The sequence below is a fragment of the Erinaceus europaeus genome, chromosome 17 (genome assembly GCF_950295315.1).
Source record: "Erinaceus europaeus chromosome 17, mEriEur2.1, whole genome shotgun sequence".
Classification (NCBI taxonomy): domain Eukaryota; kingdom Metazoa; phylum Chordata; class Mammalia; order Eulipotyphla; family Erinaceidae; genus Erinaceus; species Erinaceus europaeus.
Window position 1 is genome coordinate 80935645 of NC_080178.1, and position 24875 is coordinate 80960519.

At 44.4% G+C, this 24875-nt stretch overlaps 1 protein-coding gene across 6 annotated transcripts in view; it reads left to right on the forward strand.

Moving 5' to 3' along the window:
• The window catches only part of SBF2 (SET binding factor 2), a 277867-nt gene that overhangs the window by 242383 nt on the left and 10609 nt on the right, over window positions 1-24875 (forward strand). For 4 of the 6 annotated variants that reach the window (XM_060177188.1, XM_060177186.1, XM_060177190.1 and 1 more), the window contains 5 exons: window positions 6075-6259; window positions 11064-11240; window positions 12841-12942; window positions 13399-13584; window positions 23560-23686. In XM_060177188.1, the coding sequence (XP_060033171.1) occupies window positions 6075-6259; window positions 11064-11240; window positions 12841-12942; window positions 13399-13584; window positions 23560-23686 (777 nt within the window). Of the gene's footprint in view, window positions 1-27; window positions 127-4789; window positions 4865-6074; window positions 6260-11063; window positions 11241-12840; window positions 12943-13398; window positions 13585-23559; window positions 23687-24875 lie in introns of all 6 variants that reach the window. The other 2 variants (XM_060177191.1, XM_060177192.1) reach the window with 2 other exon arrangements.

Sequence of the window (24875 nt, forward strand, 5' to 3'; positions counted from 1 at the left end):
CTTTTTGGCTGACTTTAGGGAAAGTAGGCCTGACTGAAAGGAGGCCTTCAAGAATGTCCACTGTGCTCAGGCAGGCAGTGCCAGGACATTTGGATGTGAACCCATCCAATAGCTTTGCTCGAGGAGGTTAGTAAGCTTGGTTTTATAATTGAGCACTGGTATAACTCTAAAAGCAGAACACTTTTCTAGCTACTCCTACTTTAAATCAAAAATTATTGGTCAAATTGTTCTGGATTATGGCTTTCTAAGTGATCAAAGTTATTCCTAGCATTGTGGTAAATGGGTTTAGCTTCATAGGGCGAGGGCTGAAATCACTGTTGAAATCTCACATATTGAAAAGTTTAGAAGCTTCGGGAGTGAGGCGGGTTCGTCTGAGTAAGGACTCCGTGGTGTTCCAGGCTGGCAGGGCAGAAGGGAGGACTGCAGTGGACGCCTCCGATGCTTGTCGTTTTTCAGCGGGCTACTTACTCTTTCCCCCCGTTCTGGACTATAGAGCTTCTGATGAAAGGAAATAAATTGGCTCTTTTAGTTCCAAAAGATTAGGTCTGCTTTGACTTTTCAGAGGAAACTCAAGATCAAATAGCTTGATTGTGGGAGCCGGGCAGGAGCACACCAGGTCAAGCGCACATGGCGCAAGGCGCAAAGTGCAAGGACCGTCATAAGGATCCCGGTTCGAGCCCCTGGGTCCCCACCTGCAGGGGGGTTTCTTCACGGGAGGTGAAGCATGTCTGCAGGTGTCTATATTTCTCTTTGTCCTATGCACCAACAATGAGGGAAACAAAATGAAAAAAAATAGCCTCCAGGAGCAGTGGATTCATATGGAGTCCCAGAAATAACCCTGGAAGCAAAAAAAAAAAAAAGCTTGATTGTGAAGACTTACGGCTTCACAGTGGAGTCATGAGACCTTGAGACTCCTCTCCTACTCAGGCTGAAGAGGCACCGAGTGAGTGGTTTTGACACAGTCTGAGCACCATGAAGGCACTTTTCCCAAGATTAGTGCTTTCCTTTCTAAGCAACTTTGTTGGGACATTCTATCTTATAAAATCTTCTTTAAAAACTTACCACCCTATGACTACAGAAATGGTTTGGCCAGTAGATTTGCTTTGGAAATTTAAAAATCCAGGTTCAATTCCCAGAGCATGCCTCTCTCTCTCATCTGTTAACTCTACCCTAGCTCTATCCTCTAAAGTTAGAAAAGACGACTAGGCTTTCATACTACAGCCCTTTACGTTTAAAAATTGTTTGTTCTTGATTGACTCTGAATATTCCACATTCAAGCGGCTCAGTTCACTCACCGTCACCTTGTGGACTCTCCACAGAGGAGATCAGAGTGAGCACAGCCACCAGACTGTGCTGAGACTGATAGCGCGCGGGAGAGAGCGACCTCTGGCACTGCTTGTGGGGATTTGAACCTGGGTCCTTGCACACGGTGGCATGTATGTTTAACTGAGTGCATCACAGCCTGGTCCCATGCTGCTGTACTTAAGAGCAGCTTTGAGGACTGGTTTTTGGAACTAGAGTATGTACTATACCTTTAAAATTTCATCTTTTTATATGAGCTGATGTTTTAAAATGTTGACTCCTGTTTGTCATTGGTTCTTCAAGCCTCTTGTGAGCACAGTTTGATCAAATAGATTTGTTCTTTAGGGAAAAGATTGAATGCACATGTTAACAATGTGCAAGGATCCAGGTTCGAGCCCCCAGTCCCCACCTGCAGAAGGAAAGCTTTGTGAGTGGCGAAGGAGTGCTGCAGGTATCTCCCTCCCCAGTAAATAAAGATAATTTTTAAAAAAAGGTTGAGCAAGCCAGGCCTCAAGACAAGTACCATAGCAAAATAACACGGAGACCTTTCTGAAGAGCTTGATCTCCTCATCTGTACTCGTTATGAATTCTACTCACACTGATTGTTTAGTACGACTCATTACAGGAATCAGTGCTTTTCCCTAAGTAATTACAAACAGCTCACTAATAAATCCTAGAATTTGGCTCAGAATCAGCATGAAGGCTCTACTTACAGAATCCCCCTTTCCCTCCTCTGGAACACCAAGCTCATCATACTGGCTCCTTGGACTCCAGGGCTTCCTAAGAGTTTAACTTTTTTCCAAGAGTCTTCTCTGTTAGTGTTTTAAGACTTACAGACTATTATAAGAACTCACTGATAAATACAGTGTATCAGTGGGAGCTTGAACTGCACTGCTGTTTCTCAGAAGCAGTCCCCTTAGCCTGATGCTGGCTCAGCCCAGTAGAGACAGACTCACACAGTTGCATGGTTCACATCCAAGCCACAGCTCTACCACTTAGCATTTTGTATTAAGGCAGTCAGTAAACTTACTTTAACTTTTCCTGTAGTGGTTCATTACTGCTAATACTTTATTGAAATGGGGGGAGTCTATATTTGCATTTAGATCACCGTATGCTAGCTTGTTTCAACCACAAGGGCAATAAAATGGGGGGGGGTGGCCTCCATGAGCAGTGGTTTCTTAGTGCTGGCACCTAGCACCAGCAATCACCCTGGAGGCGAAAAATATTTATTTTTTATCTGTATGAACACATACTAGCTTCATACCACAGTACTGTGTACCAGTGCAAAATTATAGATACTAAGTAAAGCATAAAGCTTTATGAAGCTACATTCAACTACACTACATGTGTTGCAATGCATATAATATTTTAAATTCTAATATTTCCTGATTTCAGGACAGTACTTAATATCTAACAACCATACAGGAAGGTAGTAGACCTCCCCACCAACACCAAGGTGGTAGTGTAATACCTTTAGTTCACCTGACTGCCGGATAGGATTACAGTTCTCAGAGCCCTCTGCTGGCCTTCTCGCTACATGGTATACACTTTTTTTTCCTGTCTCTTTATTACTGAGCCTCTATTTGGGTGAGGATTTTTGTTTTGTTTTTACTTAATACCCCTCTTCATGATTTCAGAGCAAATAATTGATTTGAAGATGTATCAGAGGTTCCTAACAGCTCACAATTTAATAATTTTCAAGAGAACAATCACCGAGTCAGGTGGTGGTTCACCTGCTTGAGTGTGTGTGTGCAAAAACCTGCCTTTATAAGCAGTGAAGCAGGTGTCTCTCTTCCTCTCCGTCCTATCAAGGAAAAGGGACGGGGGGGGGGGGGGGAGTAATGGTCCCTGGGAGCGATGGATTTGTGGTAAAGGCACCAAGCCCCAGCAATAGCTCTGGTGGCAATAAAAAAGAAACCATCAAAGTTTGGAGTTCCCCACCCATATCTGGCTCTCAGCATGAATACAGGCATGAATATGATTAGGTCCTGGCCCTCTGGAGCACATAATCTAGCAGAATAAATTAAGTCACAGTATAATGTGGTTAGAGTCCTGCTCAACTCTGGACATTTGAGACAGCTTTGAAAAAGAATTCCCATTGTGCTTGTGTCTTAAAGGATAAATAGGAGTTTTCAGTTGTAGATAAGAGGAGAAATCATTCCAATCAGAAGGATTAATATAAGTGTGATATATTTAGGGAACGGTATCTTGGAAATAAGCTTCATGATTTTAGTGTCCCTATTCCAGTGCTCAAATCCTCAGCAGAAAATAGAGGCCGGCCAGCACTCTGACAGGCGGAGTCGTAGCCTTGCCTCTGCGCCCCTTAGCTTTATGACATCCTTCAAATCCACCAACACCTTTCTGCTTCCAAGGCTGAAAGGAAGAATCACTGTTCATGATTTTTTAATCAAATTATCATGTTACACAGTGCGTGTGTTACTTACACTGTTATTAAAGTTTCAATCCTAAGTAAATGTGGAATAATTTTACTGTAATTCGCCATGGTCATATGTCGGTTGTGGCCAGGTGCCGGGCTGCGCCGCGGAGAAGAAAGAGAGAGGAGGTCCGGAGCAAATGGGGTACACAGATCTTTATTATAGGATCGGGGGGGGGTGGCTCAGTCCACATGGAGTCAGCCGACAATGGCCGTCCCCACTACCTCACCACCGGGCAAGAAGGAAGGGGCCCTGAGAGAGAGAGAAAGCCAAGAGAGGGGGGGGTAAGTGAGAGAGCTTTTATTGGGCAACAACCAGGGGTGATGTGTGGGGGCAGGATTGGTTGAAGGGGGGCACTGCTAGGATTTCGCGGGGCGTGGTAAAACCTGGGGGCAGAGACCATCAGAATAATTCCTCAGCATCAGTCATAAAGCACTCTTTTCATTAGAAACAAAAGCTAATATTACTCAAATTACAAAAGTATCATCTCTAACACTGCCTATCAGCTAGGTGCAAGTAGGAATTTTAGAAGAAGTCATTCCATCAACCAGCACAAGCTGTATTTTGATGGCACTGGATATTGTCAGAGGGCCATGAGTTTTTATGACCGCTCCTGGTCATTCCAAATGGCTACCACAGCTGCGCTACTTCCTGGCATGAGGCCTCGCTCAAGGAGCGTTTGCCTCCCTACGGACTAAGGCGATGTCTCCCTGGCATTGACTTTCCCAACTCCTTAATCTTGCCATTCAGTGATATCTTCTCCTGATCTCTTCAGAAGCATATTCCATTTGGTATGATTCTCTAGTGGCATTCCGCTGTCCCCTCACTGTGCTGTTAGTATTTATAAGCCGGTGCGGGGACTTCATTCACTAGGTATACTCAATTCATCTTTTTTGTGTGACTTTGCAGCTTTTTATTTAATGACTAAATCATCTGCTTTTGTTATATTTACTACAAAATGAAATGGCATATTCTTCTGTAACACACTTTGCTCTGATGTTGGCGGCTGTATGCATCTCATTCCTCCTTCTATCTTTAATCTTACCTGCCAGTGCATGGCTGCAGAGATAAGTGCTTTACTCAGTCAGACCCCAACTCTTCAGCTAAGGAAAGAGTCAATAATCAAGGTACTGTGATATCTGTCCTGATGTGTCACTCTTTTCTAACCATCTTCATATGTGCTAAAGGTGACTTTTTTATTTACATTTGTCTGTAAAACTGTCTCATCTACATTCTGAATTTTCTGTGATTACATTTAGAAAAATACCATAGTTCATAAGACAACACCTACAAAGCTTGGTCACTGGTCTTCCAAGTTCTAGAAATGCTTATAATGACAGAAGCAGATAAAATATTATGGTGATTTCTATACACCAACCTGGTTTGATTTGACAGATTAAAGCTTCTCAAAGAGCCTGTTCAAGTCTAAAGAGGGAGGAGAGCCAACATTAGGGAAGTGGAGGCAGTGCCCTCTCACTGGGGTGGATCTAACCTGCGGAGACGTTATTAGGGAGTCTGCTGTCTTAAAAGCGCTCAAGTACTATTCAGAGTTGAGACTCAGTATATGCTTTTGAGTATTTAATAGCCTTGCTTGCATTTGGAAATAATTTTTTTTCTACTCAATGTAATCAAGGTCAGTTTATAATGAGAGATTCTTCTAGCAGTGTAGCTTGACCTTTCTCTTAGAAAACCTCTAACTATAAATTATAAATATGTCTAAGAGTCAGTGAAATGTGCATTACTATATATATAATTTCTCACATTTTTATGAATACCAAGGGAAAGCTATATAGATCTTGCCAGTTTAAAATTACATCATGTCATCATGATACACAAATATGAAACCCAACCTCAGGTTTTAGTAGATTCAATAAGTTTCAAGTTCACTTATTTAGATTCCTTGTGAAATGAACGAGGCAGAGAATATGCCTTTCGTCGCTCGTAAAGCACAGAGAGATGGAGATGCCCTGTGTTCCCCTTCCTGGGCTTCACTGTGGCCTCCTGCCCATATTTTTTGTGTCTCGTGTCAGTACTCGAGGATCCCAGCATTTACTGGTAAGTAATGCTGAGCCTATATGAAAATATAAAAATAGTATTCATTTCGTTGACTTACTGATTCCTCTAGCCTGAGATTGTGTGATTTTGAAATTCTTTAGTAAATAATGTTTTAATGCTGCAAAAGTAAATTACAAAAGACCAGTCTGATCCGTGATTACTTAGATTAATGTGCCATCATCTCTAAAACTGTCTACAGAATATGCCCCTTTCTCCTGCTGCTCCGGTGGGCTTCCCCTCCCCTCACAGACTTGTCTCACTAGCTGCTCTGCTTTTGTGAAGGTGTCTGGGCAAGTCTCCGCTCAAGCACTCGCTTGGTCAGCTCTCCAGCACCCTTCATTGACGTTGGCGCTCGGCTGGCAGGGAAGGGTCACTCGGCCTCGGTCAGTAACAGCGGCTACCTGCAGCGCCAGCTCAGCAAGCACCAAGCGGCCCTCTATATATTCGGCGAGAAGGCGCAGCTAAGGGTAAGGCTTCTTTTCTCACCTTTAGCTATGTGACTTCTCTAAGGCAGTCAAGTTCTCGAACATGGATTCTTAATATTCTCACATTTGAGCTTAATAAGCATATGTATGTAAGTCTGCATATTTTGAATATAGATTGAAATGTCAGGAATATTTGGAAGTAAGCAAAGCTTTGCGGGCTGTGTCCTTAGGGCTCTCTGCCTCTGACAAGACAGACCATGTTTCTGCTTTTGACCTTTTGGTAAACAAAGTCCCAGAAAGGTAGGAGAGTGGAAAGACGACAACCACAGTACTGAATGTAGAGGCAAAGGGAAGCCAACGTTGTGTTGTTTCTTTAAAAGAAACAAACTTTGGTAGTTAGTTTATAGGAACTGGTGTCCTCAGACATGCCAAAACCCTGAAAATACTAGCTGCTGCTTGATTTTTAGAGACGTTCACTATGCTTAGGCTGCATGAATCCTACGACACTTCCTCCCAAAGCAGCAATGATTCCTAGGTTTTAATGGGTCTGTTTTACAGTTCACACATTACTGAGAAAAAAACCCTCAGGCTTTAGTCTTATGATCCAGCCAGCACCAGACAATGTAGACAGACCTTCAGCTGAACTGTGGTGCCCCAGGGCTGCGAGCAGGGTCCCACACGCTTAGCCCTAAAGATGCCGGTAGCTGAATCATCAGTTCTGCAGCAAGCTGCTGCAGTCACTTAGTCACAACAATTTAGGGTCGAGGGCATGAAGCTCTGAGCAACATCTCCACGCACACCTGCATTCTGATACAGCACATGATTTTATATCCAGAAAACACTCGTAACACTGAACAACAAGCCCGGTTTGCACAGCCCTCCTGGCACCAGAATCTACGGCAGAGCAGGCTTTGCATGCCTGAGCACATCAAATCACTCCCACAGGTTTGCCCACTAAATGCTTACCTGTCATTCCTTGGCACATCACTTCTGATATGTTTTACTGTTAGATAGAGACAGAAATTGAAAGGGGAGGGAGGGAGACACCTGCAGCCCTGCTTCACCACTTGTGAAACGTTGCCCCTGCAGGTGGGGACCAGGGGCTTGAACCTGGGTCATGGTGCACTGTAATGTGTGCGCTTAACCAGGTGTGCCACCGCCTGCCTTCACATCACTTCTCAGATAAGGTTGATCATTTAGAACTTTCCTTCCTTCCATCCTTTTCTATCAATAAACTGTTATCCTTAAAAACATAATTCCATCATAGTAGTTATAAAAAATTATATATTAAAACTTTGCTTTAAAAAATATTTATTTTGGGAGTCAGGTTAAGTGCAGGTGGCATAAAACACAAGGACGGGTGTAAGGATCCCGGTTTGAGCTCCTGGCTCCTCGCCTACAGGAAAGTCACTTCACAAGCAGTGAAGCAGGTCTGCAGGTGTCTGTCTTTCTCTCCCCTCCTCTCTGTCCTATCCAACAACAATGACATCAATAACAATAATAATGGGGGGAAAAGTAGATTTCATGACAGAGGAGAAACTGACTATTGATGGTGCCAGAGATCAAACGTGGGGCCTCACAGGAAGCCCTCTGCACCATCGCTGTGATACTTTCCCAGCCCCTATGTTTTGCTCTTGATGAGTTTATTTTTTTTTTCTTACCTTTATTTATTGGATAGAGACATCCAGAAATTGAGAGGAGTGGAGATAGAGAGGGAAAGAGACAGAGAGACACCTGCAGCCCTGCTTCACCATTCACAAAGCTTTCCCCCTGCAGGTGGGGACCAGGGGCTCGAACCCGGGTCCTTGTGCACTGTAATGTGTGTGCTTACCCAGGTGCGCAACCACCCAGCCCCTCTTGATGAGTTTAATAGTATACAGGCCCCTAGCTGGTTGAGGTATATACCACAACCCTAACTATAGCTACACAACCTTTTCTCCCAACAAAGGAAGTTAATAGAAAAGCAAAAGAAAACAACTTATTCTAAATTTTGAAGTGGCCTTTTTTTCCACTTCTTAATTCACATGATTAAATCCCTTATACTTGGGAACAAATCTTTCATGACTGGGAGTTGGGCGGTAGCACGGTGGGTTAAGCGCACGTGGCACAAAGCGCAAGGACCGGCGTAAGGATCCCAGTTCGAGTCGCCAGCTCCCCACCTGCAGGGGAGTCGCTTCACAGGCGGTGAAGCAGGTCTGCAGGTGTCTGTCTTTCTCTCCCCTTTTCTCTCTGTCCTATCCAACAACGACGACATCAGTAACAACAACAGTAAAACAACAAGAGCAACAAGAGGGAATAAATAAAAATTTTTTTTAAATCTTTCATGGCACTGCAGTGTATCTCAATACGGTGGTTGTTAACTCTGGATTTCTAAGGTCGGCACACCGGCTCATGTATGGTTCTTTTAAAAATACTCTAAAACGTTAAGCAGGCCCCACATGAAAGTCCTTGGTAGCACGTCACCCTTTTTCACCATCATCAATGGGTTAGTGAATCACAGTGCCTTGGTCTGTACAGTTCTGCCACTCTTGCCCCTGCCATCAGGGACCCTCCTCCGCTCCCTCCCCAGCGTCCCTGGCTTTGGTGCAGTACACGACCCCAGCCCAAGTTTCATCCTGTCTTCTCCCTTTTTTTTTTTTTTTTAATATTTATTCGCTTTGGTTGCCCTTGTTTTTTGTTGTTGTTGTTATTGATGTCATCATTGTTGGATAGGACAGAGAGGGGGGAGAGAAAGACAGACACCTGCAGACCTGCTTCACCGCTTGTGAAGCAACTCCCCTGCAGGTGGGAATCCGGGGGCTCAAACCAGGTTCCTTATGCGGGTCCTTGCACTTTGTGCCACCTGCGCTTAACCTGCTGCGCTACCGCCCGGCCCCCGTGTTCTCCCTTTCTAACTCTGTAGCAGGTTATTCTTAATTGAGGCAAAATGCAAACACAAAATTGACCTCTTTTTTTTTGGCCTCCAGAGTTATTGCTGGGCTAGGTTCTGGCACTACAAATCCACCATGCTCAGCGGCATTTTTTCTTTCTATTTTATCTGATAGAACAGGGGGGAAATAAAGAGGGAGAGAGGAGGACAAATGCCTGTAGACCTGCTTCACTGCCTCAGGTAGGGAGTGGCAGTTCTAACCAGGTCCTTGCACATGGTGCCATGTGTTCTACCACCCAGGCCCTGCAAGTTTAGCACCCTAGTACCGCTGTGTACATTGATCACTGATGTTATTGATCGTGCAGACTGTCTAGAAAGCAATTTGACTCTTGGAAAAGCAGATGATGCAGTAACTTGTATAAAAAAAAAAAAAAAGTGGAGTCGGGCAGTAGCACAGCAGGTTAAGCACGCAAGTGGCGCAAGGACTGGTGTAAGGATCCCAGTTCGAGCCCCCAGCTCCCCCACCTACAGGGGTGGTGAAGCAGGTTGCAGGTGTCTGTCTATCTCCCCCTCTCCGTCATATCCAACAACAACAACAATAATAACTACAACAAATCAAAAGCAACAAAAAGGAATAAATATTTTTTTAAAAAAGTAAAAAAGGATTAATCTATCCTTTCACTTGAGAAGTTAGAGAACTTTTAGATATTCAGATCTAGATAACCCGATTATCAAAATAAAATAGACTGAGGGGCTATCAGCTTAGCACTTTTTAATTAGAAATCATTGCATATGGATTAAAGATGTAAAGTAGTGATTTGTTTTATCTTATGTAATTGGGGCCTTGTTCACTGCTCCCAAGCTTCTTTCATTCATGTATAGAGACAGAAGAAAACACACCAGCTTCCTCCCATCCTGGGCCAGAGCCATACATAAGCCAAGGCTTGTATCCTGCCCAGTGATCTAATCTCCTCAGCCCCATATAATTGCTTTATTTATAAAAAGGAAACATTGACTAAACCATAGGATAAGAGGGGTACAACTCCACACAATTCCCACCACCAGAGCTCCGTATCCCATCCCCTCCCCTGATAGCTTTCCTATTCTTTATCCCTCTGGGAGCATGGACCCAGGGTCATTGTGGGATGCAGAAGGTGGAAGGTCTGGCTTCTGTCATTGCTTCCCCGCTGAACATGGATGTCATATAGTTGTTTTTAAGAGAGTAACTATAGTATTAAGTAATCTTAGGTCAGTGAGATAGTAATTCCTATTTCTTTCTCCATTTTTACCCCCTTTTTTTACCCCATTTTAGCACGAGTGTGTTTTATTTGTATAGTAAGAGACAAGTATGTGCATCTTGGAAGGACTGGCTTTACTCACATGGCCTTGCTGTCTGTGTGCCACTGCTCCTCGGGAGTTCCGTGTTTTGGCGTTATAAGCTCTGTTGGGCCCATTCTACTAGTGGACTGTTCTCAGAATGACAGTACACCAAGTAAAACCACTAGACCTTCTTGAACCTTCCAGGCAGTGCTGACACATTAACCACAGAAACTTGACTCTTTTGACCCAGAGCAGCCTCTGTAGCTGCTTGGTTTCATATAAGTGTATCTTACACATTTCCCTGTTGAAAATATGGATGGAGCACCAGGTAACCCCATAGCAGACCTACATGCCTGGCTGGACCAGAGGTCCCGGGCTCGACACCCCCCCCCCCCATACTAGAGCTGAGCAGTGCTTTGGCTTTTGTCTCTCTGATGAAAACAGATCTCTTTAAAACTAAAAATTTATAAAATATGTGGTCCAGGAGATAGCACAGTGGCTAAGGCACTAGACTCTCAGTCATGAGGTCCTTAATTCAATCCCTGGCCACACATGTACCAGAGTGATGTCTGGTTCTCTCTCTCCTATCTTTCTCATAAATAAAGAAAATCCAAAGATTTTAACACTTCATCTGTCTGACTGTCTTATCTTTAACAGAATTTCAAGTTAGAATTTGCTTTAAATTGTGAATTTGTCCCTATTGAGTTTCATGACATCCGACAAGTGAAAGCCAGTTTTAAAAAACTGATCAGAGCTTGTGTCCCAAGCACTATTCCTACTGACTCCGAAGTGACCTTCCTGAAAGCACTGGAAGACTCCGACTGGTTTCCACAGGTAAGGTCTAGAGCAGCTTTCCTGAAAACTCAAAGCAAATCTGAGTGGATACACAGAGCTGGGGAGGGGCTGTGTTGCCCCAGCATCCAGTCCGCTCTGAGTCTCTTCACGTCAGACTCACCACCAAAGGCGACTTCAGGCATTAGGAGAAACTCCAGAGCTTTCCTGGAGCCTAGCCTTCAGTCTGTCTGTCTGTCTGTCGATTTCTGATGTTAAACCGATTAGTCCTTTAACCGCTGACGGAGCCCCTCTGTCCTTTGCCCCTATCTACTTCCAAGACTTACACCACTCTTGAGAAAAGGCGGTTGATTAACTTAGTATATTCAACCAGTGGGCACAAAAGAAACAAGACATGCTATGTGTACACAGGGCAGTGACTGCTGTCAGCGTATTTAAACAACCACAAACTATTATCCTCAATGAGTTTCAGTTTATCACTGTGTTACTTATTCTTCAGCACACCTGAGTACCCACGGAAGGATCCGGCCAGTGCCCCTTCTGCCCCACACCTCCCATCATCCAGCCTGCCTGTTTCTGATACATTTTGCCCTCTCTTCTTTACACATAGACCCACACCAGAAGTTATTCACTAAGAAAAGTAGAAAACATTATCCTGCTTGTGACACTGACATCTTAAAAGTTAACTTAGAGCAAATGCTGAGCCCAAGAGAATTAGCATCTGGTAACAGTTGTTACAGGGCGAGTGACAAGGGGCTTACCGTTGCTCCTGTCTTTAAAGCAGACTAGTTCTACTTAAAATATGGCCAGGGAGGTACACCTCACTTTCACCTTCCAAAAGAGTTCATTTTACGAAGTATTGTCATGTGGTACTTAAATTAGAATGCTGCGATTTCGGGTTTGAAATCTTTATGTTCTGCTCACACCTAATTGTTCAGTGAGGATTTTGAGTCAGTTACTGGACTCCAGCATGCTATAAACCATTAACCCTCTAAGAAAATTTTTTAAATGAGCACAAATATTTTACACTTGATATGTGTATGGTGTATACAGCATATTTATGACTAAAACCATTTCTGCAAGGACTGGCATGAGAATCCCGGTTCAAGCCCCCAGCTCCCCACCTGCAGGGGGGTTGCTTCACAGGCGGTGAAGCAGGTCTGCAGGTGTCTGTCTTTCTCTCTCCATTTCTCTGTCCTATCCAACAATGACAACTATAACAATAAAACAAGGGCAACAAAAGGGAATAATTTTTTTTTAAAAAAAAAAAAAACCTTTTCCTTAAAATATACTGTCCATTATGAGTATATTCTCAGATTCACACAAACACCCTTACTACATTATGGAAGACATTTTATTTTAGATACCATTTTTCTAGAACTAGATATTAAGTTGTGTGTTCACTGTGTTGGAAGGACCACTTAAACAGCTGGAAACATTTCTGTGTTTAAAATGTGATATTTGAAATTCACATCATCAGAATGTGTCTTGATTTTGACAAAAAAACTTTAAGTGTTTAAAACTGTATGGGGTTCTTTTTATACCCCTGACTTATCTGATTACCTAAGGTTGACAGGAGAAATCTCTGTCTCAATGCTCAGAAATCAATGGTCTAATCATGGCTTCCTTTCCATTCTCTTAGCTTCAAAGGATAATGCAGCTGGCTATGGTTGTATCAGAAGTACTTGAGAATGGTTCTTCAGTTCTGGTGTGTTTGGAAGAAGGCTGGGACATCACCACACAAGTAAACCGCCGCATATATTTCTAGACTTATTCTTACAGTTTCATTTTTATGTAGTTGTGTAAGTTTCGTAGATGAATATTTTATATACTGACTGTAGATTTATGCACAGAAAAAGCACTGTGTTCAACACTACCTGGTGTCAGGTTCCTGCACCGTTCAAACTGAGGTGCTTGCTTTAGTACAGCCTCGTAAGAACTAGCCATGAGCTTAAAGTAATCATCTGGCCTCCGTTAAGCTAGGAAGAAGACCGCAGGCATCAAGTGGGCAGTCTCAGACCTTAATTGCCTAAGAGAAAACATGTGGCCAAGTGAATCTACGTTTAGTCTTTACTGGAAAGTTTGCAGAATTATTTTGATTGGCTAGCCTAGAATAGTTAGGGAACAAACTCACTGTCTAAGCAACAGAATTTTTTCAGGGCTGAAAATAATAAAATACCCATTCTTGCTTGTACCCTAGGTAACATCTCTGGTTCAGTTACTCAGTGATCCCTTTTATAGGACAGTTGAAGGCTTCCGGATGTTGATTGAAAAGGAATGGCTCTCTTTTGGCCATAAATTCAGTCAGCGGAGCAGCTTGACCCTCAACTCTCAGGGCAGTGGGTTTGCTCCTGTCTTCCTGCAGTTTCTGGACTGTGTACACCAGGTGAGTAGAGAATGCGGACAGCGATGTGACGCAGAGAAAGCAGCTAGCACTTGTTGAGCGTTACAGTAAGCACTGTAGCAAGTACCTTGATGTAACTGATGGACATAGACGTAAGATTGGCTGAAACCTTATGGAGAAAAAGATCTACTTGATTTCCGTAACTGTAGCAGTTGAACTGCTGTTAGGCTGGCCCAAGTAAAGCATTTAGCACTCTGAAATTACAATTCTCCAAGAAGGGTTGCCCTCCAATAGGGCTTAATGAAGAAAAGCAATGGTCCCTAAGAGGAGTCTGTGGGCCTAGTAGTACATGCTGGTGGTGGAAGGTGTGTGCAGACACTTATCAAAGGGAGATTTAAAAAAAAAAAAAAAGAACTAGCCACGTATCAATAACTGTCCTGTTAGCCATTATTTCCCCAGTAAAATAATTGGAAGGAAAAAATCCCTAATATCAGGGCCTAGGGAGTCGGTCACTAGCTCAGTGGGTTAAGCGCACGTGGCACAAGGTGCAAGGACCGGCATAAGGATCCTGGTTCGAGACGCCCGGCTCCCCACCTGCAGGGGAGTCACTTCACAGGCGGTGAAGCAGATCGGCAGGTGTCTACTTTTCTCTCCCCATCTTCCACTCCTCTCCAACAACAATAATAGCTACAACAAAAGGGAATAAATAAATAAAATCAAAAGAAAGAAAGCAAGCAATATCAGGGCCTAAAATCCTCCAGCATGTTTCTGGGGAATAGGAAATAGAGCCTAACTCCTAGGGAAGGAATCAGGGTCCATCTAAGCAGTCCTGTGAAGACCAGACAGAAGCCCACTCCTACATAATTCATAGTCACAGCCGTCAGGAGTGGGGGCTAAGGGAAACGCGGATACTGTAGGCTGTCTTCATCTTTCACCTCAGAGACATTAGGCAGAAACTTCTGAAGGGAGCCCAGGACAAACTGGACTTGAGTACTCACTGGCACCACATCAGTGAGTGGGTGCTGGCATTAGTAATCATATTTTTCAGAACAGTGAGTCTCTGACATCCCTTTGCCTCAAGGATCTGTTGAGAAAAGAGTGGGAATTAGAACTTGGTCTGCTGAAGCAGCCGAGTTGTTGTACTGAATTTTCCCTTATCCTGTGCATTACTTGACCACACTTATTCCCTACAGAGTTTTTAATATATTTAAAGCACATTTCAGTCATGTTTATTATATTCAGAGCTGTGCAATTATCATAATCCTAGAACACTGTCACTTCAGAAAAGTTCCATGGCAGTAGGGTGTAGGTAGCATAATGGTTGTGCAAAAAAAGACTCGCGCCTGGGGCTGCAAAGTCCCCGATTCAATCCCCTGTACCACCATAAGCCAGAGTTTACGGTAAAGAAAAGACAAAACTTCATACAGTTAGTGACATTCCAGCCACTCCTGAGACACAGAAGGCAGGAGAGATAACGTAATGGTTATGGAGAAAGACTCTAATGCTGGGGGCCAGGCAGTAGCGCAGGTGGCACCAAGCACAAGGACCAGCGTGAGGATCCCTATTCGAGACCCCCGGCTCCCCACCTGCAGGGGGGTCGCTTCACAAGTGGTGAAGCAGGTCTGCAGGTGTCTGTCTCTCCTTCTGTCTCCATTTCTCTCCGTCATATACAACATGAAGGGCAACAAAATGGGGGGGAAATGGCCTCCAGGAGCAGTGGATTCATAGTGCAGGCACCGAGCCCCGGCGTGAATCTTGGAGGCAAAAAAAAAAAACAACTAATGCATGAGGCTCTTAAAGTCACAGGTTCAGCCCTTGGCACCAATATAAGCCAGAGTTAAGCAGTGCTGGGGGGGGGGGGGATGGACCAGAGGAGAGAAACAAGCTTCCCCCATGTCTGTGGCCCTCTGTTTACACTGGGCATCCTTGGAAATAGGACTGTGTTGCATTATCTTTGCATTCATTGTTCTTTATTATTTCAATGTCTGAGATGCAGTAAACATTCAAAAGTAAATGAGTTAGTGAGAACCTGACTATCATGTTGAGACTCATCATGAACATGTGAGTGTCATAATGGAATTGTTGATATGATCTTCTGAAATATCAGATACAGTGCTGTTGAGCGGACAAGCAAGACGTTCAGAACTCTTTGTAAACAACTACTTTTCTTTACAGCCAGTTGGAATATAATGTCAAATTTTTCCTTTAAACTTCCTACTCAAGGCCTGTGTTCTCTTCAGCAAGTGCACGTAGCCAAGTTTTTGCTTTGTTGTAGATAGTTGTATGCTACATAGGAGAGTGTTTCCATGAGACAGAATGAAAGAACCAGGCCAGAGCACTGCTCTGGCTTGTGCAGGGGGCCAGGAGTGAGCCAGGCACCTCAGCCATGCAAGTATGACACTCTGCCAGTTGGGCTGTCTCCCTAGTCTACACAGGCACTTTTGACCCTGCATAATATTATTGCATATTCAGTTAAACACTAGATAAGTCAGTTGTCTTTTGGGGCCTGTGGGATATGAAACTTCATGTCTTTATATTAGAATCATAACTACAACGTAGTTTCCACACTTAGAGACCATATAGGAATGGAGATCAAAGGAAGGAATAACTGATTCACTTTCTTTCCATCTAAATCTGACTCTAAGGAATAAATTCATCAAAAGGAATGGCAGAAAAGTTACCTGTATAGAATTCCCTTGCTACTGCAGGACCATGGTGGGCCTGTGTAATCGCAGGGACTGAACCCAGGGCTTTATCCACTGAGCCATCTCTTAAGCCCTTCCATGTTGAATTTTTTTTTAGTAGTGAACTCTCTTTTCAGGACTGGGAGAGTGGTCTGAGCCTATCTTAACACTACCATCAGGCAGGTCCAAGAAGTCGTTTAATCTCTGTCTCACTCTCACATGAGTGAAGAAATGTCTAAGAGCGACTGATTTTCTTCCTGGCAGAGTGCATATGCCCATGTTGAGGGCCCAGGGTGCGAGCCTCCCAGTCCTGGAATACAGTGCTTATTTTTGAACACTAGTAGTCACCTGTGTTCTGTGAATGCTGCTTAAATAGTAATTACATAAGGTGGTTTGGGGTTATGCTTGATTTTTGGTAACATTTTCATTTAAATGAGTTAAAATTTGAGTACCATATAAACTACTTCTGAGAACATTTATTAGGCAAATAATCAAAACTTATTTAGGAAATAGTATACACACCCCAGAGGGGCAGGCTCTGGGTAGGAGCAAATGGAAAGTCTAGTGTGAGTGACTCACAGCCTGTAGGAAGTAGCATCACTGGAGGCCGAGAGGGAACGTCGGCAGCAACACCTGAAGCTACCTCCCACCTCCCACCTCCCACCTCCCACCTCCACACTGGGGCCGGGCTCCGCCCTGGGCTGTGGGCGCACAGCAGAGCAGCACAGGGAGCTATTTTGCCAGCCCGTTAGTAATATTTCAACACTCGCTTTAGCACATTACTGTTTTTAATTACGATAAACATGTTTAAGAATTTGATTGAACGTCCTTGGACTCAATAACTCATAGATAACCTGAGTGCAGACAAGTGCGAGCTTAATCACAGTGTTCAGAGGATGGTCACGATGGCTATCAGCTCTGGTGAAGCAAATTATTTTGTGCTGAAAAGAGGTCGTCTGTTCATTCAGAAGACTACAGTTAACAATAGTGCTTCTAACTCTTGTGGACTTAATTATAAGCTAATGTTTCATCATCTCCCACACACTGGTTTAGGCATTAGAAAATGCCTCCTTTGAATACCTTTCGAGTAGATGCTAGTGCTTTGCGTGACTGGCTTTTGCCAGACACTCTGAATCAGAGTTGTCCTCAGTTTCTCGAGGGTACAAAGCAGAGCCAGGCCCAACAGCATTTAAAGGAAAGAAAAAAGACTGCACAGCATCAGGCGAAACTTCCCTGGGTGCAGTGTGTTTGCTGCTGCTCAACCGATTCTAAGATGCTGGATGCCAAAAGGCAGTCCATGGAGATATGCCTAGACTGGTCCGTTAGTACTAATAGAGTTACAAAGCAAACAGATGAAGCACTGGTCTTAAATTAGAACGGCCTCATCATATAAAAAGCCATTGTTTATGCCAGTGTCTCCAGGTGTCAGATGGATTACAAATGCTCCATCACTGTTTCATAATAGCAACATCTGGCAAATTCTTGTTGCTTCTAGAAGGAGCAACTTAGCACAAATGATTTCATTACAGGATGCTTCCTTTTCTTGAAATAGTTGAACCAAATTCAAAAGGAGAATGCTTCCAAAATACAAAAATAAATCTCATCTAAATTTTTTAAAATACTGGACCATGGGGAAAATATATGTAAGAGAAAAAGTATAAGAAAGCACCGCCTTCATTCCAGCACTAGGATAATCTTGGGGGACTTCATAGAGCATCTTATTTTCTAGCTTCAGTAAATCAAACAGTAGCTAACCATTTGCCATTAAAAGTTTTTTTACATTGCTAATTGATTCACTCCGGTCTGGTTCTGTGATATGATTCGCTGTTACCGTAGCCATCACTATGCTCAGTCTTACTCCGAAGCTGGGGTTGAGCGTGATGCACAGACACCTATAACAGGGAGACGGGAGATGGGGCCCATTAACGCCCCCCATAAATTAAAAAGACAAGTATAATCAAAGGCAGCTCCGACAAGAAAAAACAAAGTGTGTGGTGTAGCCGGAAAACAAAAGATCACTACTTCAATGTTGTAGTCCAACACAAGCCACCAGACACCATGCGAAAGTGCAGCAGAGCAGTGCCGTGCCGAGGAAAATGATGGGGGCTGGGTGGTGGTGCCCGTCACAGTGCCCAAGGACCCAGGTTCCAGCCCCGTGCCCACCTGCAGGGGGAAAGCTTCACACGTGGTGAAGCAGGGCTGCAGGTGTCTCTCTGTCTCTCACCCTCTTCCGTCTCGATTTCTGGCCGTCTATCCAAATAAATAAAGATTTTAAAAAGAAAGAAAAGGAAAAAGAAAATGAGCTGCAAATAAACTAGGAAAAAAATAAAACTCTTAATAAGGAATCAGGCAAATTCTGTGGAGCTGGGCTGGATGGTAGCTCACAAGTAGACCGTGACTCTGCCTTCCCTTGCACACAGGGCTTTCCCCACACACCTGAAATTAAGAGATAAGAATGAGGGGGAGGGGGTGTCCTGGAAGTGGAGAACACAGATCTCCATGCTGTGAGTAACGGTGACATGAGTAACATATGAGAAAGTGTTGAAATGGAGCAAACCCTAGGAAGAGAGCATTGTCAGGACAGAGAAACCGGCCTAGAATGGCCTAGATCACAGAGCGAGGGCACCAAAGGCAAAAGGACCCCAGGCTTGAGAAACCAACACTTGACCCACTATACCACCTTCCAGGCTGTGAGATTTTCTTTAATGAAGAAACCCTATGAAAATTACCCAAATTCGTTAGGAAACCTAATCTAAGGATAATGATTATCTCAGAAGATAAAACAGTGATTAAACAAATGATAACTCTCAGCTGTTCTCGGACCTGGGGAAGGAACTGGATATAGAAATTCCTGAAGCTAGTATATAAAAGGTAGCGGGGGGGGGGGGGGGGGCAGTAGTTTACAAAAGCACTTCCGCTAGACTGCCAGCAGAGCTCTCAGCAGAAATCGTGCAGCCCAGGAAAGAGCAGGATGGCACTGAGAATGGTGAAGGCCAGAAGCTGCCAGTAGATGCCTGTCTGCCCAGTAGAGCCCTCCCTCAGAGATGAAGGAGGAATAAAAACTTTCCCGGGGGGAATCACAACATCTGAAGGCCTTCACTACCACTAAACCTACCTCAGGAAATGTCACAAGGAGCTCCTGCCTTAGAAAAAAAAAAAAAAAAAAATCACACAAAACATTGCTAGACAGAATTAAAAGAAAAAATGGCGAGCTGTACCGCAGAATAGATTGTTAAGCCCTGAACGACAGGGCACAGGCGTAGGGGAAAGTATTGACTACTCAGATTTTTCAGCAGTCACAGCCTGAGAAGTCATCTGGGGTGAAAGCGTGTGCGTGTGCGTGGACCCGGGTCTGACTGAGCAGCAGCATAGACAGCTCAGAGCACTGCTTCTCTCTGGTGTCGGGTGGTGCGGGGTAACACCTGCATCTCTGGGGGCTCTCTGCACGCAGACAGCTCCCCCCCCCCCCCAGCTGATTTAAAGTGTTCTTCTTCTTCTTCTAGCGTTTGCCCTTCTTCCGTAGCCAGTCAACAGCGTCAGGTTGAGCCTGATGTAAAGTGTTCTAATGATGAAGCAGTGTTCTGGTCCATCTGTCTCATACAACAAAGATTGTTTTAGATAAAAAGATTCGTGACAATAAAGGGGGAGAGGAAAGTATGGAACTTGTAGAGCAAATGAAGATAAGACGCCGTCAGCAGAGGGAGGGCCAGGTGGTGGTGCACCTGGCTGAGCACACGCCTTGCCACGTGCAAGGATCAGGGTTTAGGTTCCAGGTCCTCATGTGCAAGGGCGAAGTTTCACAAGCCATGAAACTGGTTTCTGTCTCCCTGCCTCCTCCTTCCATCGCAGTTTCTTTCTGTCTCTACCCAATCAATGAATAACTAAAACAAGGAAGGGAGGAAAAGTGGAGGTGGAAAGTGGCGCATACCATGAAGGCACACCTCACTGTACACAAGACCCTGGTTCTGACACCCACCACCACAGAATGAGGGTGCCATGCGCAGCCCCAGGGAACCCCAGGATGGTACAGCAGTGCACTGCCACCTTGCTCCCTCCCTTCCTCTGACACACTAAAAAATCAACTGCCCAGGGAGGCCACCTAGAGTCAAGCTTGTACTACGTCCTTACTACCGTTCCATTCCCTGATGCCACACAAGAAATCGTGCAGCTTAGACTGTACCAGTTATACACCAAATTGAAGCTGTTAAAAAACAAGCAAGGAAGGTAGCATAACAGTTCCGCTAGCATGCCTGAGGCTCCAGGGCCCCAGTTTCAGTCCAGCACCACCGTCAGCTGGAACTGAGCAGTGCTCTGACAGAAGAGGAAGAGGAAGAAGCAACTGTTGAAAACAAAGAATCTCGTACACACGGAGCCTCTAAACTCTCCGTCTTTTCCTGTAACTTTATTTATTTTAATGATACAGAGAGACAGAATAAGATTTTGACCAGAGCACTGGTGGTGCTCTGGGGATTGAGTCTGGGACATCAGAGCCTCGGGCCAGAAGCTCTTTTGCATAACCATCACCTGTCTCCTCATTTCCCACATCTTAAAGCTTTGGGGGAAGTCCGGTTGGCTTGATCCTGTCCCTTAACTCTTAAAACAATTAAGCATGAGAAAGACACATGTAACTTGGGCCTTTCAGAGACAGTGTGAGTAGAAGTAGGTGTCCCACTTACAAGAGGGAAGAGGAGCCAGGGAACTCAACAGTCTGAGTCCTTGGGACGTTGAGCCAAGTGGAGAGTCATTTTTCATACTGAAAATCTAAGCAGATTTTTTTTCTGTAAATATAATCAGGTCTTTATTTTACATTATGATCTCCTTAAAGGCGTTTCAGAAACATTTCCTTTTCTTTTCCTTGCTGACATGGGTGCTGAGGAGTGAGCGCAGGAGCTGGTGTGTGCCGAGCACTGTGCAGCCTCCTGGCCAGTTCTGTTCTGTGCGTGTGCGGGCCGTTTGTTTTTGGAGAGACACTGAGTCACCGCTCTGCCACCCTTGCAGGGCAGGGGCTACCCACTGAGCCGCCGCCTGGGCCCTTCCTTGCATTTCTCAATGTCAGACCTGTTGTGATTGATCTAGTTATTAGTCTGGGTTTCTCAGGCCATTTAACTGTTTTCAAGAAATTGTCACATTTTGAAGCCTTTTATGCCTCTGAAGCTGATGCTCAAACATAAAAAGCAAACTGCTCAGCCTCTGCTCCCCCACGATCAGCAAAACTGATCATTATCCCCAGTTTGGGGGCAGATGGTGTCACACAGACACACACGCCTGTGACCCTGAGCACTCACACCTTAACCATCTCTAAGCACCAGTCCCAGTTAGAGCAGGATGAGCGCCAACAGCCTTGGAGAAGTGTCTGACCTTCCCAACGTGATTGTAGAGTGCAGGGTTTGCGGCGAGGCTAGTCACTCAGAGCAGTGGGCTGTGAAGACATTTTTCCACTTATCCAGGAGGTTTGCTTCTAGTCACAGTACATGATTTCCCTGGAATGCCTGTAAGTTCAACTTAAGGTCATACTCACCATCTCTATCTCTATCTCATCATGAGTAGGTCTAAAAATTTTATTTCTAACAATGCCAAATATCAGAATAATCAAAGAAAATAGAATAGTGTATGAGGCAAGTTGTTTCTTTCACTCATTTTACAAATATGTTTCTTTACTTGGACAGAAAGAAATGGAGAGAAAAGAGAAAGAAACATGCAATCACTACTTCACCACTCATTAAGCTCCCTCTGCAGGTGGAGGTGCTGAACCAGGGTCCCGTGCATGCAGGGGCCCCGCCCTGAGGCCAGTGGTGTCTATAGAGTACAGTTACTACAGTTGCTGTGATAAATGTTTTCTAATTCTGGAATTTATTTTACCAGAGCCCTGCTCAGCTCTGGCTTATGGTGGTGCGGGGGGTTGAACCTGGGACTTTGGAGCCTCAGTCATGAGAGTCTTTTTGCATAGCCATCATCTACCCCAGCCCCAGGAACTTTCTTTAATGAAAAATGTTCAGATTATTTTAGAGCTTACTGTGGACTGGGTTAGTGGAAATAGCCCTGAACTCAGTCTTCTCAACATTAGGTCAGGGGACTGATGGGGGAGGCGAGGGGAGCAGGGAGACGGGACTGACGTAGGATGACAGGTTTGTTCCAAGTACATGAAAAGATGCTTACCATCACTAGTAAGAAAAATCAAAGCCACAAGAAAAGTACCATACATTTGGTAGAATGGGTGTCAACAACATAACAAAAGAAGTGTTGGGAGAGGGATCGGAAGTTGGTGCAGCCACTGTGGAAAACAGTATCAAAGCTCCTCAGCAAGTCAGAACGAAGCCAGCCATGATCCGGCATCTCATCTGCAAGGGAAGAACTCGCTCTGTCACAGAGCTGCCTCTGACCATGTCCACCACAACACAGATCCACAGAAGCCAGGATACGGAAACAGCAGGTGTCCTATGGGTGAACTTAATGTCACAGATACAAGTGACGGAATACAATCCAGTTATGAAAAACCTGCCCTCTGCAAAACTGGGGGTGACCTTGAGGTATTGTGCTAAATCAGCCACGTCCGCAAAAGGTAAATCCTGTATGACCCCACGTAAGTGTAGGATCTGAAATCAGAGTAGAGTAGCTTCCAGCCACCCAGGAGTGGTGCCGGGGGCCAGCGCACAGTGTGGTCACTGGAGTTGTCGATAGTGTCACATACTTGGGGTTTGCTAAGGGAATAGACCTCAACTGTTCTCACCGCACAAAGGCTGATTATATAAGGTAGTAGCTGCCCATATTGGGACAGTCATTTTTTTTTTATATTTATTTATTTATTCCATTTTGTTGTCCTTGTTGGTTTTTTATTGTTGTAGTTATTATTGTTGTTGTTGTTGTTGGATAGGACAGAGAGAAATGGAGAGAGGAGGGGAAGACAGAGAGGGGGAGAGAAAGACAGACACCTGCAGACCTGCTTCACCGCCTGTGAAGTGACTCCCCTGCAGGTGGGGAGCCGGGGGCTCGAACCGGGATCCTTATGCCAGTCCTTGCGCTTTGCACCACATGCACTTAACCCGCTGTGCTACCGCCCGACTCTCGGGACAGTCATTTTTGAAGAAAAAAATATATTTGCTTAATATGTCAGTTATATCTCCATAAAGCTGGGAGAAATGTCTGTTTTGTAGTGTTGTTGTAGAGATGAAAAGGTCTTTATAAAAGTCCCTTGATGGTGCCTGGCACCATGGACTAAGGGAAGCTGTTCCCTTCCCACATAAAGTTCCAGCCGAGTGAGTAGCCATATGGTCTGTTCATGTCAAGCCTGGGTGCTCAGTCGGATTCTGACTTTTCTTCACCTTATCTGCTTCAGGTGCACAACCAGTACCCGACTGAGTTTGAATTCAACCTCTACTATTTAAAATTCCTGGCTTTCCACTATGTGTCTAATCGCTTCAAAACATTTCTTCTGGATTCAGATTATGAAAGATTAGAGCACGGTAGGTGTTCGTATGTACTTATTCCAACTTTGTTGCTTTTGTGTGTTTTGAATTAAAACAACAACAACAAAAAAAAAAAAACCCTACGAGCTACCCTCATGTGTAGCCTAGCCACTTCAGAGTTTACTCTGAACTACAAATGTGGAGTAAGTTATGTTCATTGAGATTATGTTAAGTTTGCTCTCAGTGAGGACAAGTGATCACCTTTGAACACTTCGAGCTGCTTACTTGCTGCAGTACCTCAGAGAGTCATCATAGGATTCATAGTTTGTCCATCCCGAGTACATGATCTAGAGGAGAGTTATATGAGAGACAGGCTGGGGGTGTCCAGCACAGAAGCTGGAACTCCCACCTTCCGCACCCCAAAAAGAATTCTGGTCCATACTCTCGGAGGGAGAGAAGTGTTAGGGGAAGATGACCAGAGGGCTCTAAACTCTAATTCCATCAGGGCCCAGAGAGAGAAGAGGAAAAAAAGGAAAGAGCTTTGGAAGTGGTAATAAGTGTAGGTGTGACCTAGAAGAAAGGGCAGAGCCACAGAAAAGGGGGAGGGGCAAGTCTGTAGAAACAAACAGAAAATACGGTTCTGGAGTGGGCAGACCAGCATGAAATCCCAGGACCCCCAGTTGCCCCGAGTGCTTTGGACAAGTTAGGCATAGCTCAGAGCCTCAGTTTCTTCTTTAAAATGAGATCAGTAATAGCACTGATGAGAGAAAACGTTTGTAAACTTCTTAGCACATTTACTAGTGCAAAATAAGCATTCAGTTTTAAACATCACTATAGTTAATATGATTTTAATTAAAAGAGTAAGTTCTGAAGGTTAGTCAGTCCCTCTGAAAACATCCCCAGTGGAATTTACATTCTTCTGTTAAAGGGAGAGGAGGACACGGGCTGGTTCTGTTAAGAAGCGCACTGGGCCGAGAGCTGACTTGGCAGGCGTGGCGTGCACTGAGCAAGCCGTGAGCACAGCTCAAGTCGAGCCCCAGAACGACATGGGGACCCCACAGCAGCGGGGATTCTGGTGCTGTGGCCTCTCCCACTTGTGTCTCTCTGAACGACAAAGTCAGACAGGGAGCAGTGGCAGCATATGCAAGGCACCAACTCTGCTAAAAAAAAATAAATAAATAAATAAATACATGTTCCTGAAGTGTATGTACCTGAATATTTGCAATGAAAACTCTTTTAGTAACAA